The sequence below is a fragment of the Heterodontus francisci genome, chromosome 6 (genome assembly GCF_036365525.1).
Source record: "Heterodontus francisci isolate sHetFra1 chromosome 6, sHetFra1.hap1, whole genome shotgun sequence".
Classification (NCBI taxonomy): Eukaryota; Metazoa; Chordata; class Chondrichthyes; order Heterodontiformes; family Heterodontidae; genus Heterodontus; species Heterodontus francisci.
Window position 1 is genome coordinate 132,187,086 of NC_090376.1, and position 15,333 is coordinate 132,202,418.

Consider the following 15,333-nt stretch of genomic DNA (forward strand, 5'->3'; position numbering starts at 1 on the left):
TAAAAATGTACAGCGGTTTTATTGACATATACATTCCATATGTTTACAGCTGCAAGATAAGAGGCACACCCAGTATTGCACTTCATTAAAGTTTCAGGCTCAAACATAACCCCAGAAGTTTAAATGAAAATTGCAGTGTAACGTAGCAACTTTGTAATACACCTAACACTGATACCATATATACATTATGATATTCATACACAACAAGCCCTAACACATCCTCAACAGTCTATCAAATGAACAAGAATATACTCTCAACCCGTGACGTGGTTACAATTTCCAAGAATACTGTACAGGGTTACCCAAAAGTCGCACTCTGTGTACTTGTAGCAATTTTTCAATCGCGTAATTTGGAAGCTGTCCTTGTCCATAAATCCCAATTGCTTTTAGAAAAAGTATCTTCTGTCAAGGTACCGTGTAGGTGTGTGATGCTTTACAGCCGAGGATTACAACGGCAGCATGCAAACACTTCACAAGTTTAAAGCCTTTTGTAAAACTCGAGTCATTTACAGCAATAAGTATGCGCACAAAAAAAGTTAATTTCAGTGCACAGTGTTGTTCTTTCATTCAGATGATAATGCGCCAATTCAATTTGCTGACTTCAGTTCAGAAACTGATGAGACTAAAAGGCTGGAAAATCTGAAGAGAACCTTCTCTGTTGCACGTTTAGAATGTATGAGCATTTCTACAAACACCACAACCCAAAGCAAATTCCTCACCAGTGGTTGGGTGGACAACATGAAGAGGACACTCAGCTCCCTCAAGCTGCTTTCCTTTTGGACCTAGAGAAAAGGGATGAAATGCAGTTAAGACTCAGGTAGGTAATCATTTATATGCCAAAACTGAAGGTGGATGAATGAAGCTATAAGCTTTAACATCTCTTTACTGCCCCTGGACCAGATAGGTAATTCCACTTCACCTCTAACTTTCCAACCTCCCTTTTCACTAAAATTTATTCTTCCATGTTTCTTTTATTGATACTATGGTCACTATTCCTCCTAAGCTGTCAATGCCCTGTCCTCTATGATGTTTCTTCATCTCTGCACCCCTGTGTTGAAATCAGGACTCATTGCACCATCGACTTAAACTGCTCCTTTCTCTGGTCTCAGAACTGTGGGACTTCATACTTCTTTCAGTTGTTCTTTCCTTTCTTCCTACAATCTACCAACTTTCAAAACCCAACCTTAGCCACTAATTACTTAATTAATCCAATCTTTTCTCCCACTCCTTCTCAAGCTTAATGTTAGCTCTTTACCCAAGTCTCTCACTTTAAAAATAAACTCTCAGACTTCATAATTTCCAGTACTTTCCATAATAGTGTTTAAAATAAGATTACATGATAAAAGATAAAACAGGATGGAGAAAATACCTATCAGACAAATAACAAGTGCACAATTTTCTGGAAAGTATGAGACTTATAGGCTCATTGTTGGGTATCAAGAGGTGTGATGACGCACATGACAGAGGAAATCTCTTCTTCTCAAATCCACTTTCAATTTTCCCTCCAGAATTTTCCCCTCCCTCGTGATTAATACTGTGGTATGGTTTGACAGGCACCAGCAAATCCCTGGTACTTCATGCAAATGCAATTTTTCTTGTACCAACATGGTTAGAGCGTGTTGGGTGGCCGTTATTGCCAAGTTTGACTCTGTCTTCACAGATGCATTTCCAGCAAGTCATTACTTAGCAATCAGGAATGTGGAAACCTTGCCAATTTCCCCTCCTTAACTGAGGAACAATTCCAAAAGCAGGTCTACTACTGACTTGGCTGAAAACTGCTGGGTTAGCGCACACAATTACTGCACCTGGTACTTTTTGATCTGCTCACAAATAGATCAATTTTTACACATTCATGCAACAAAGCAGAATAGAGAGTAGGAGTTAAAAGTAGTTACTCAAATTGGCAAATGGTGGGAAGTAGCGTTCCATAAGGATTGGTGCTGGAATTACTGTTGTTCACAATTTACAAAACTGATTTGGACTCTGAATTTTGAAGTACAATTTCAAAGTTTGCATTGAACACCAAATTGGAGACTAATTAATAAAGGACTGTGACAAAATATAGGAAGACATCAATAAACTTTCAGAATGGGTGTGTAATTGGCAAATGTACTTCAATATAGACAAGTGGATTGAGAGAAAATTTAATAGAAATGTATAAGATTATTTTACACAGCAGGTGGTAATGACCTGGAAGTCGCTACCCACAAGGACGGTGGAAGTGGAGACAATCGATGACTTCAAAAGGAAACTGGGTGCCCCTTGAAGGAAATAGACTTGCAGGGTTACAAGGATCGAGCAGGACTGACTGAATAGCTCTGCAGAAAGCTGGCATGGACTCGATGGGCCAAATGGCCTCCTTCTGTGCTGTAAATGACTATGACTCCAAGTGTGAGGTAGTACATTTTGGTAGGAAGAATAAGGAGGTCGAATACTCTTTGGAAAATAAGTGCCGAAATGGGGTTGAATAACAGATCTGGGGGTTAAGATATACAAATGACTAAAAGTAGCAATGTAGGCTAATAAGGTCATTAAAAATTAAACAAAGCACTAGAGTTAATTTCTAGAAGGACAACATTGAAAAGTAAAGATGTCACATTAAATCTGTATAGAACTGTATTCCACACTTGGAATAGTTCTGGTCTCAATACTATAAAAAGGACAGTCAAAAGAGAACAGGCTGGGTCTCTTTTCTCCAGAAAGACAACTGAGGGGTGACCAGATAGAGCTCTTAAAGATTATGTAGGGGTTTGATAGGGTAGACAGAGAGAACATGCTTCCACTTGCATGAGAGATCAGAACTTGGGATCGTAAATATAAGATGGTCACTAATAAATCCAATAGGGAATTTAGGAGGAACTACTTTACCCAGAGAGTTGCTAGAATGTGGAACTCGCTTTCACAAGGAGTTGTTGAGGTGAATAGCAGATATATTTAAGGGGAAGTTAGATAAGCACATGAGGGTGAAAGGAATAGAGAGACATGCTGATGGAATTAGAGGAGATGTGAGCAGAGGCTTGTGCGGAGGATAAACACCAGCATGGGCCTGTTGGGCCGAATGCCCTGTTTCTGTGCTGTAAACACTTTGTAGTACAACATGGACAGCTTTTAAAACCTAATCCAGAAGCCCAAATGCCACTTTCATTTCTACAAAAAAGTAAAGTATCCTGTGTCTTTTTTGAGCATATTGTGTAGCATAGCAAGTAGTTACTCTAAACAGATGTATAAAACTAAAATACCTGCAGGACAATGGGGGAGTTCTTCTTTAGGGATGCTCGTCATTCTCTGGAAGTCATCATGACAAGCATTACAGAAATGTGTTGTTCCAAAGCAAAAAAACACTGCTACAGAGCAGCAATACCGACACTTGTACTCCAGGAAGTCTGTACCATGTTTGGGGCACATCTGTTGAGGAATATCAACATGTCACATTAGGATACTATTAACAAATTGCATTACTGCAAGATAGAAAATTGTAATTCCAATTTATTAATTTGCTCGTTACTAGCAATGGGACATGTATTGCTGCATTTGAAAATTCAAGATCTTTTGTCTCCATGGTTTTATAAGGTGTGAAGATGGCTTGTTTCCAAGACTTCTGCCAAAGACACTCTTAATCCGCCTCGAGGATGAAGCAGTGCCTGGCCTGAGCTCATCACAAACGACATTGTTTTTTGGGGGAACTTGAACCACCCACCCACTGCCACTCCCCCACCAAACACTGACCATAAAATGTGTAGAGTTTGGTCTACCCTTTAAAAAAATTCACAAATGACGACCTGGAAGGCAATTATGCCAATGAATTATCATTTAAATTGTTAATTTTGTTTGAAAGTTATCACCATTAAACAATCTCTAGAATATGAGTAAATAAAGAATACCTGTGCTCTAGAGACATCTGAGCAAGCACCGCAGATCAATTCCCGTGGGTCATAGTCATCACCCTGCCCTGCTTCAGCATCGCATCGTGCTTCACCACCAAAATAAGCCTACATGAAAGACAAGAATTATTTTTGCAGTCAGTTTATTAATGTAGGCAAAAATAGAAGGCTTTCAACTCCAGAAGGCAGTAAACACTCGAGATACTGCCACTTAAGTGGGCATACAATCGAGAGTGCAAAGTTTTAAGTGACTTCCTCAGCTCTCAAAGACAGAGAATGTGTGTTCAGCCCAACTAAGCCAAATCCTAAAATGTGTTTTGACTGCTTTATATAGCCTTCAAGGTGATCATGTAACTTTTGCTTAAGAATGGCATGAAGCCACAGGCTTTGCAAAACATTGACTAGGTTTCTTAAAATTTGTTTTGTTTAAATGGCACTGAAAATTCTGGTTGTATTGCTGGTTTTATTAATACTCTTGCATAAATACTGGCTGGGCTAAAATGTGAAGCTGGGGGAAACAAAAGAAAAAAAAAGTAGTTGAACCTTTGAAGTGTCACTAGACTGCAGAGGACTGAACTACAGTAAAACCAACCACTGACCAGTGGCAAAGAAAATAATTCTGCTGTACAGATTATCTGTTGTTATCTCTATGTAGATGTGGAACAACTCAAACACTAAGTGTATGAGTTAAATAAAATGGAAGCAGTCTGTCATGAGATTAAGAGACTAAATGATATCTTCAAAATTACTTAAGATTTACTGCGTGTAAACTGACAAGTTCTTTGATGGGTCTATCTTTGTTGCATTAGAATACAAGTTTCCTGACTTGTATTTATTGAATGCAGACTTTCTCCCCACTCCGAGTATGTTAATTGTTATGTAAAACACATTGTTTTCTGGTTTTAACAGAGCAATAGGGTAGTTCATAACATTCATAGAAAATCCCAAGGCAGAATCATTTTCTGAAAAAGGAAATATCAGGCACACTGTTCATTCCAACTAAAAAGTAAAAAAAAAAAAGCCCTCAAAATTCATCACTTGAAAATGACTTCTTCAAACATGAACCCACCTTTTTACACTTGTAGCAGACGTAATAAGCGTATCTATTCATTGCAAATCCAGCAGGATCATTGTAAAAACGAACACCTGGAGTAGTGATGGCATCACTTTTGTGTAAGCCTTCATATTCTAGCCTCATTAGAGCTTTCCTCCTTACATCTTCATAGAGGTCTTTGATAGGATCAAGTAGATCTTTTAATACTAGATGATTAATTTTGTTCTGAAATTATACAAATATCTGAAGTTTTTCTCAAATTCGTCACTTGTTGAAATCAGTGTTACAAAAGCTAACCCAGAGTGTAACGGAAATCAATCTGGAGGATTCTCACCTTACATATTGGACATGCCATAAATCCAAAAGTTATTCTTGGGCCAAGCCACTGATTTTCAAGCACTCGTCGACAGCAATGTAGATGGAAAACGTGACTACACTCCAACTTAAAAGAGAGCAAAACACATGTATCAAGTATATAAATGTTGGGACAAACATAGAACTTTAAAATATCCAACAGGTTTCTTTTAGTGAAATAATATAATAGATCTGTGGAGGACACAGTACAAACACTGGCATGTGAAATTTCTTGGGCTTGGTCAGCTAAAAGGGTTGTATTATGTCCTAGGATCTGACACAGTGACAAGAGACTGAAATATCAGTAGCTTTGGAAATAGCTGCTAGGCGGAGAGAAGGTGCAGGCTTCAACTTGCTCCAATCAAAGACTGTTTTCATGGCTGAACACCAGCAACAACTTGCATTTATATAGCATATTAAAATAGTAAAAATGTCCCAGGCTGTGTCACAGAAGCATTAGCAGACAAAATTTGAAACTAAGCCACATAAGGGGATATTAGAACAAGTGGCCAAAAGCTTGGTCAAAGAGGTAGTTTTTAAGGACTGTCTTAAAAGAAGGAAAAGTGTGGAGGCAGAGGGGCTTCGGGATGGAACTCCAGAGCCGAGGGCATAGGCAGCTGAGGCCATGGCTGCCAATGGTGCAGTGATGAAAATCGGGGATGGGCAGGACTCTAGGATTGAAGGAATGCAGTGATCTCGGAAGATTGTAGGAGATCACATAGATAAGGAGGAGTGAGGCCATGGAGGGCTTTGAACACAAGGACGAGAATTTAAAAAAAATCATTGAAGTGTTGCCAGACCAGGAGCCAGTGCTGGGCAAAACAGCAGAGGACTGATAGATGAACAGAACTTGGTGTGGGTTAGGATATGGGGAGTTTTTGGTGAGCTTAAGCTTACAACTGTATTCCAGAGCTTTGTAAAAAAAAAAGTAATGATAACTTTGCAAAATTACTGGTAGACTATCTATAAAAGAACTCCTACACAAGTCACTGTTCAACAAGGGTTTTAAAAAAATCCATTTTCATGTGCAAGTGTGTCTCTAAACAAGTAACATTTATTTTAAAACACTTAAAATTCGTAAATCAGAAATTACCCTCCATAAATGAGATGACTTACCTGAACTGCAGGAGCTGCTGAAAGTGCCTCAGTAAAGCATATCATACACATATCATCAGCATCTTGCTTGAGACATGTTGCATTTTTGTCACAGCCATGTAAGCAAGGTAAACAGTGCTCTTCGCCTTTAACTCCACCACATGGATGACCGCAGGAATGGGTTTTGCCACAGGCAGTTTTAGCATATTCCTGGTTCCAAAATGATTAAAAGGAACACTCATTACCATGAAAACAAACATTTCAGGGAAAAAAAGACATGAGACAAGATTAAAAATGCATTATGCTGCCAGCTATTTGAAACAAGCAGTTTTAATCACCTGTGATGAACAACATTCAATTCCACTCACCTGGCAATCTGTATCAGAACACACACTGCCCACTGCCGACAGCTCTGTTCCATTTCTTGATCCACAGAAGCGACACGCTTCAGAGCTGCTTGATGCAGGTTTGCCTTAAATGAAGAAACCAGATTTGGTTTGAAGAGAAGATTAGACAACTGCTTCATATGTTTTTGATTTGATTTAGAGATACAGCACTGAAACAGGCCCTTCGGCCCACCGAGTCTGTGCCGACCATCAACCACCCATTTATACTAATCCTACAGTAATCCCATATTCCTACCACATCCCCACCTATCCCTATACTTCCCTATCAATAAAATATACTAGGGGCAATTTATAATGGCCAATTAACCTATCAACCTGCAAGTCTTTGGCATGTGGGAGGAAACCGGAGCACCCGGAGGAAACCCACGCAGACACAGGGAGAACTTGCAAACTCCACACAGGCAGTACCCAGAATTGAACCCGAGTCGCTGGAGCTGTGAGGCTGCGGTGCTAACCACTGCGCCACTGTGCGCACTGTGCCGGGGAAATAAGCAAGCCATATATTTATACACTTTATTTACATTAATGGAAGTGTATTGCCCACACTTGTATGCTTCATTAACAAGTATATGATGAGGAAATACAGTAACTTCAACGAATGGCTTTGATCACACTAACACTTCTGCTGCAATTGATTTCTTAGCAGATGAAAACCCACAGATAATGTCAAATTCAGACATGACTAGTAAACTTATCCGTCAACCCTACTTGTGGGAATATTTATCATAGATAGGTGGCCAAATAGGTTCTTTTTTCAATGGGAGCCTTTTTGACTATGTGTTTTTACAGTTTTGGATGTAGGGGAAAAAATAACAGTCTATGAAGAGTCTTTTCTCTCCCATCATTCCTCCTTCAAAAATATTAAGATGTAGTCTTCCTTGTGCTTCAGATGCAGTACTATCTCCATGTACGTATTGAAAATTCTGCCAGTTCACAAAGACACCTAGGATGCAGTACCTTTAGACCTGAATATATGCCTATATCTCTCCACTTTAATGTGCATGTTGAAATACATCTTCAGTTCTTTCAACAGAGGAAGCAAAAAAATCAAATTACAAGTCTTATCAGTTCATTGCAACAGATCAGACTTAAAGCAGATAGGCAGGGAGTTGTGTGTGTGAAGACAGTGCTACATTTGAACTAGAAATACACTGATAATGAGTATTTAATATTCTTCTACAATTGTCAATCCCCATATAGAAAAGCAACTTGAAATTGGAGGAAGGCTGACTGATCTAATTTCTTCATACCTCAAAAGGGTAGAAGACATATCTTCAATTTTAACAAGACTGATAACAAACCATCCTTTTTCTCTTTGCAAAATTGTTGTGACATGAGGGAGATGATGCATGAGGTTCTGCTTTATTCCTTTCCGCTGTTCACTGAACTTGGTTCACGATCAATATAAAAAGCAATATTTTTGAAACTGACTTGACTTCAAAAGACAACTGCCTGCGCACGTTTCTGGGAATTAAGCTCGGAATTACAATGACATTAATCATAGCAAACAATTCCCAAATAACTTTTTCCTGGCAAAGCTGACAGCTCGTGCTTTCAGTAATTCTGGGAAAGCACCAATGTAGCATTACTAACATCAGCAACACTAGCTTTGAAACTAGCATTTTCTTTAGGACGTCATAGTCTGTTATTGGAACTACTTAGGCAAGATTGCCATTTATCTGCAGAACGTTGTTAAGAGCACAGGCTTAAGATTTGACCAGTGGCTCTTCAGAAAGCAAATTAAACCTTCATTTGCAGAAGGATGACTGCGTGAGAATTTCAGCTAATCATACCTGGCATCAAATACTAATACCAGTATGAATCACATATTTTCAATTAATTTGAATAATGAAGCAGCTGCTTCAACCAGGGCTAAGGTTTACATTTGCAGGGATAAAACAATTAGTCACAGTCAGAGTCATAGTGATACAGCACTGAAATAGGCCCTTCGGCCCACTGAGTCTGTGCCGACCAACAACCATCCATTTATACTAATCCTACATTAATCCCATATTCCCTACCATTCTCCTACCACCTACCTACATTTTACAATGGCCAATTTACCTATCAACCTGCAAGTCTTTGGCTGTGGGAGGAAACCAGAGCACCTGGCGGAAACCCACGCGGTCAGAGGGGGAACTTGCAAACTCCGCATAGGCAGTACCCAGGATCGAACCCGGGTCGTTGGTGCTGTGAGGCTGCTGTGCTAACCACTGCGCCGCCTCAATTGTGGAATCAGTGAGTAATCTAAATGGTTTCATCAAGTTTGGAGCTGAAGTCAGTTGATGTAGATGTGCACATGAACCAAGAAAACCATCTACTGAAGGATTCCAGGCAGGTCAGCCTTCATAAGAGATGCTTTGCGCATATCTACCAATACCCGAATCTGCATAGAGAGGTAAAATATACCTCACTTCAGCAGACAATTACTACAGGCGATAGTTCTACTTCCCAATGAAAGCTGAACGAACAGACCCAATGACATCATTAAAATATGTGAATGCCTATCATAATTTTGGATGCCTCCTTGGAAGTACCCCAATCTCTGTACAGCAGGCTTTGAGTGGCACTTGAGGGAAGACATGCCATAGTAAGCCAGCAGTGTCCTACTGGCTGCAACCAAGATGCCAAACGCTTCCAAAGCCCCTGGCACAACTATCCAGCACTGTGCATGCAAAATGGTTTTCAGAGTCTGGGTCAGCAGACAGCATCTTCAATGCTGTACCATCTGTTGCAAGGACACCTACAGTTACCAAGTAGTGTAAGGCTGGCATATAGTGCCAAAAGCAGTCAGCTGTTGCCTGAAACTTAATTGCAGTTGTATGCTGTAATGCTAACATATACGAACAGTACTGTGGAATTGTGCACAGCATAATGTTCTTGCAAGATTACAATTCTGAATATCCACAAACAATTGAAAATAAAACACAATAAAGAACAGTGTAAATATAATACTAGCACAATTAGCTAAAGAGTTAGGTTTTCAATTCTCACCCGTGTGTTCTCTGAACTCCACCATTGCTTTCATGGTTTTTGAGTCTGCAAGTGCCATAAGCCAGAAGAGCTTGGTTCTTCCACAGCCTTCATGAAGATCCACTTTAATTGCTTCCTCCTCTTCTTTAAACACCTAAAATTTTCAGAAAATTAAAAATTAGATTATTTCAACAGGAATGATTATGTGGATTAACTTGTCATATTGGGAAAGTTTTTCCTTAGAAATTAACTGTACTTTTATCAGCACCTTACGAAGCAATGAATGTTGCCTAAACAGGGTGTTTATGAAGTCCTTGTGCAACTTTAAACGTTAATAACTTTGGATTTACGCATAATAGAAGCAAACTGTAAACAACATATGAAAGCATAATTCAAAGATTTTTTTTCAGATTAATGCTTTTGTTAATGTTTTTCTATTTTATTTCAGATGCTGAAACTGATTGAAAATGGTGACAAGTGAAGAAAAGGACCTGTGTGTTTGGATAGCAAAACTGAAGTCCATAACATATATAATAATATGCAGTTTTTGTCCGATTGTTCAGTGGATTGATTTTTAAAACTTTACTATAACATTTGGGTAGCGTATAACAAGTACAACAATTTTTTTGACCAATCTGCGACAAGGCATCTGGAGTAAGGTGCAAGGTCCTCTGTTTACAACCAGGTGTGCCTCTTCTAATCTCTGCTATGCAAGTAGTTTCAGGAAAGTGGTTGCTAATTGCAATTTTAAAAACTCTTCAAAGACGTTTGTAGAACCTTGCTGTGCACAAAACGGTTGCCACTTTATCACTCAGAACTGCACCAGATAATGGGGGCGGGAGACAGCATGGGAGGGTGGGGATGGGAAGGCGAGGATGGGTGTGGGAGGGACAGGGACGGGAAGGCAGGAAGGCGTGAGGATGGCATGGATGGGCTGGGGGATGCGATGATGGAATTGGATATATATGCTAATTTGACTGCAAATGTTTTGCCGGCCTCTGTTTAGTTTTAGAGATACAGCACTGAAACAGGCCCTTCGGCCCACCGAGTCTGTGCCGACCATCAACCACCCATTTATACTAATCCTACACTAATCCCATATTCCTACCAAACATCCCCACCTGTCCCTATATTTCCCTACCACCTACCTATACTAGCGGCAATTTATAATGGCCAATTTACCTACCAACCTGCAAGTCTTTTGGCTTGTGGGAGGAAACCGGAGCACCCGGAGAAAACCCACGCAGACACAGGGAGAACTTGCAAACTCCACACAGGCAGTACCCAGAATTGAACCCGCTGGTTGACATTAAAAGAACTTTATAAATTATGTTTTCAAATGTCATTTACAGTTTGCTTCTAATGTGAATATTCAAAGTTACTGAAATGTAAAGTTGAAGAGTTTTGAAAACACCCTGCATTACCATGTGTAAATAGCCGGGCTCTCAAACTTTTGCTTATGTTGAACTAACATAATTCTGCTTATTCATGGAACAAATTATTAGAATAAAAAGATTCCATCACTGCTTCTCCACTTATAGAAAAAGCATCTAGAATTTGTTTATAACATTTTACAAATATTGGTGAAGTAGTCTCTGAAATAGTCACTTTTTGCTCACAACTCAGAGGGCAAATTCGACTTTTGCAGAAATGTTGAGAGAAAGAAATACTTGCCTAACTGGTAACTTTCCAAAGGCTAAAATGCAGAGCTTGACAACAGATGCATTATTTCTCTTCCTCACTTCCCACTCTCTGTTCTGCACCACTCCTTGCTCAAAACTGAGTAGCTTTCCCTTTTTTGTAAATTGTGCAGTGTCTTACAACTGGTTATTTGAAGTAGTTTAGAGATCTAAAGCAGTGTTCCTACCATTAAGTTTTCCACAAGAGTGGAAAATATTGCTTCAAAACAGTTCTAACATTGGTTAATATTCTACAAAAATACTTATAATTGAATCCTTGCCTGTCTTTGATGTGTTCTCGTCCTTCTGTGAAGATGGAGGAAACGGTCACAGTCTGTGCAAAGATTCCCACATGCATTGCAGTGGATAATTGCTGGAGTCTCACCATCATCATGGTTGTCGCACATAGGCTATGAAAAAGATAACTTGACTATTAACTTAGTCACCAATTAAGATGAATAAGGGAATGTGTTTGACTAAGTGCACTCTGCTGATGGTTCAACGAGATCACACTTAGATGCAACATTACAGAATGTTTCCCTGCACATCTCTAGGCAGGATTTATTGGCTGTTCCTTGTAAAAAGAAACTGTAGCTTCTAAGATAATAAATTTACACTGACAGAATAAGATTTAGCTATCCAATAAGTTTTATTTTTAAGCTCCATACTTGGTTTCTGCATAAATTAAATTTCAAGACATTCTTTAAACTGGAGCCAATATAAAAATGTTTGCTTTTTTGACGTCCCATTTCTGCAAAATACAAAGTTGACTTTTAACTGGATACCATTTAAGGGCAAGAATCTTCCTAATCTTTATTTGAAAGAAATATAGTCACAAGAATATAATTGAATCATTATAAACTATAACCTGGCTTCATTCCCTCATTGGAAGAGAAAGGCGAAAACTTTTAGTATAAAGTTATTTATTGTTAAAATTTATTTAGAGATACAGCACTGAAACAGGCCCTTCAGCCCACCAAATCAGTGCCGACCAACAACCACCCATTTATACTAATCCTATATTAACCCCATATTCTCTACCACATCCCCACCATTCTCCTACCACCTACCTACACCAGGGGCAATTTACAATGGCCAATTTACCTATCAATCTGCAAGTCTTTGGCTGTGGGAAGAAACCGGAGCACCCGGTGGAAACCCATGCAGACACAGGGAGAACTTGCAAACTCCGCACAGACAGTATCCAGAACTGAACCCGGGTCGCTGGAGCTGTGAGGCTGCGGTGCTAACCACCGCGCCACTGTGCCGCCCAAGTTGCCTTAGGCTATAGAATATCAAACGAACACAAATTAATTCATCTCTCTCGAGTCACCTACTATTTTGCACCTCCCACTGGATTCAAATACATTGGTTCCACATACAGAGGAGAATGTTTTTTTCCTGTGGTGCCAATCACATTGAGACCAGCATGGATGGAAACCCAGATAAGGCAACACTTGGAAAGCTTTTTTTTTGTCAGGGTTAGAAAGCAAAACAAATATGGGAATCTAAAGTATCCTGTATGAGATTTTTACTCAATTTTTGGCTGATAGAATACTATAGTTTATACTACTCTTATACTGAAAGTGCTCATCCCTACTCTACACTTTTTCAGGCTAGCAGCACAAGTACAACGTAGGTTAATGGTAACCAGAATCAATATTCATAAAGGGTTAAAAACCTAAATCATGCCCAAGTAATGAGGCAACTTTCTTTATATTATTCCCTCTCATAAATTAGTGAAAAATTTCCATCTTTTTTATAGTCCTTTTGTCATGGAAACATCCACTAGTTTATTTGCATAGCCCAACTTTCTCTACACATTATACATGAGCTGAAAGGCCTATTTCAACCTTATCATAATTCTCTCAGGGAACATTTCACATTTCTTATATCAACAAGAGTATAGAGTACAAAGTTAAAATAACCGAACATTTGGGAAGCAGTCATTAATAAAAGCAAGACACCAATAGCAAAAATGCAAGATTCCAAGGGAGCGATACTTAAAAGGTGAGCCCAACCTCCTCTGGCCTACCTTCATCTTGTTTGGCTATGTTCAATATTCAACTGGTTTTGTTGATAGCTTCTCTGCATTGGCTAGACACATTTATTAGGAGACTAATGGAGACTCCCAAGTCTCTTCCTTAGTTATTTCAACACTATTCATAACAAAAAACAGGAGCAGAAGTAGGCCATATGGCTATTCAATAAGATTGTGACTGATCTGATCTTGGCCTTAACTTCACTTTCCTGCCTTACCCCATAACCCTCCACGCCCCTATAGTTAAAAAATCTGTCTACCTCCGCCTTGAATATATTCAACGACCCAGCCTCCACAGCTCTCCAGGGTAGAGAATTCCAAGGATTCATGACCCCGAGAAATTGCTCCTCATCTGTGTCTTAAATGAAACTGCCCTCTAGCTCTAGATTCCTCGAGGGGAAACATCCTCTCAGCATCTACCCTATCAAGCCCCCTCAGAATCTGATATGTTTCAATAAGATCACCTCTCATTCATTGAAACTCCAGTGAGTATAGGCCCAACCTTTCCTCATAAGACAACCCCTTCATTCGAGGAATCAACCTAATGAACCTTCGCTGAACTGTCTCCAATTTAAATGTATCCTTCCTTAAATAAGGAGACTAAAGGTGTATGCAGTAGTCGAGGTACAGTTGTAGCAAGGCTTGCCTACTTTTCCACATGAAAATCCCACCTGCCATGAATGAGGCATAATAATTTCGTCATGTGAAACATTAATTTTAAACTGTTGCTGGACTGAAGAGATGAATTATTTCAAGAAATCAGCAGTGGCTGAAAAATTTTGCATACTATGGGACAGTTTCCTGGAGAGACAATAGAATGGCTCCCTGATCCAATTAACTCAAATGGATTTTGATCACCAGACACTGAACGTAGAACAAGCCAGCATCCCAACGCAGGGGAGTTTGTTAAAAAAAAACTAGTCACATGACTAACCTGCTGGCCCAGGTTTGGTTTTGAACTGCTCACAGAACAGTTTGGGTCAGACTACAACTGAATTTGAAGAGAGAGCCTCTCTCCTGCCTGGCTCTCTCTCTCATGAATTGCCAGATCCACTGAAGACACTTAAACCTCAAGAGGGAAGACTCCTATATCGAAACAAGTTTGAAAGCATCCACTGGGCCCCAACGAAACGGAAAGATTTACCTGCAATCAAAAACTCTACATCGAACTCAAAAGGACAGTAAATAAACCCCAGCTATTGCTTCAGACATTTTCCCTTTATTCTTTCTATTTTTCTGTCTGTGTTTGTGTTTATTGCGTATGCATGCTAGCGTGGTTGCATCATGTATTCGTAGTTGTTTTAACCGAATTAGAGTTTTAAGGTGAATAAACTTTCACCTTTCTTGTTTAAATCTAAGAAAGCTTTTATGGTTGTTTTATTTGCCTTACAACTGGAGAGCAATGAACAAGGATTCACTGAGGGGGAGCTAAAAACACAAGTGTTTTCAAAACCTAAACCGGGTTAGGGTCAAACCAGGCAAAGGCCCAGAGGGAACCCCTAGACCCCTTTCTCACCTGGTCGGTACATACAAGGACACCCAGATCCCTCTGTACTGCAGCATTCTGTAGTTTCTCTTCATTTAAATAATATTTTGCTTCTCTATTCTTCCTACCAAACTGGATAACCTCACATTTTCCCACATTATACTCCATCTGTCAATTTTTTGCCCACTTACTTGTCCTATCAATATCCCTTTGCAGACTCTTGTGTCCTCACAACTTGCTTTCCCCACCTATATTTGTACTATCAACAAATTTGGCTACAATGCACTTGGTCCCTTCATCCAAGTCATTAATATAAATTGTAAACAGTTGAAGCCACAACACTGATTCCTTTGGCATTCCACT

The 15,333-nt window shown here is 39.5% G+C and overlaps 1 protein-coding gene across 12 annotated transcripts in view; it reads right to left on the bottom strand.

The window, feature by feature from the left end:
* The window catches only part of mycbp2 (MYC binding protein 2), a 243,061-nt gene continuing 227,728 nt past the window's right edge, over positions 1-15,333 (bottom strand). For all 12 annotated transcript variants that reach the window (XM_068034341.1, XM_068034347.1, XM_068034350.1 and 9 more), the window contains 9 exons: positions 11,725-11,853; positions 9,786-9,918; positions 6,753-6,856; positions 6,406-6,594; positions 5,270-5,377; positions 4,951-5,160; positions 3,882-3,989; positions 3,240-3,405; positions 1-782 (listed from right to left, as the gene is read on the bottom strand). In XM_068034341.1, the coding sequence (XP_067890442.1) occupies positions 667-782; positions 3,240-3,405; positions 3,882-3,989; positions 4,951-5,160; positions 5,270-5,377; positions 6,406-6,594; positions 6,753-6,856; positions 9,786-9,918; positions 11,725-11,853 (1,263 nt within the window). In that variant the 3' untranslated portion in view covers positions 1-666. The remainder of the gene's footprint in view (positions 783-3,239; positions 3,406-3,881; positions 3,990-4,950; positions 5,161-5,269; positions 5,378-6,405; positions 6,595-6,752; positions 6,857-9,785; positions 9,919-11,724; positions 11,854-15,333) is intronic.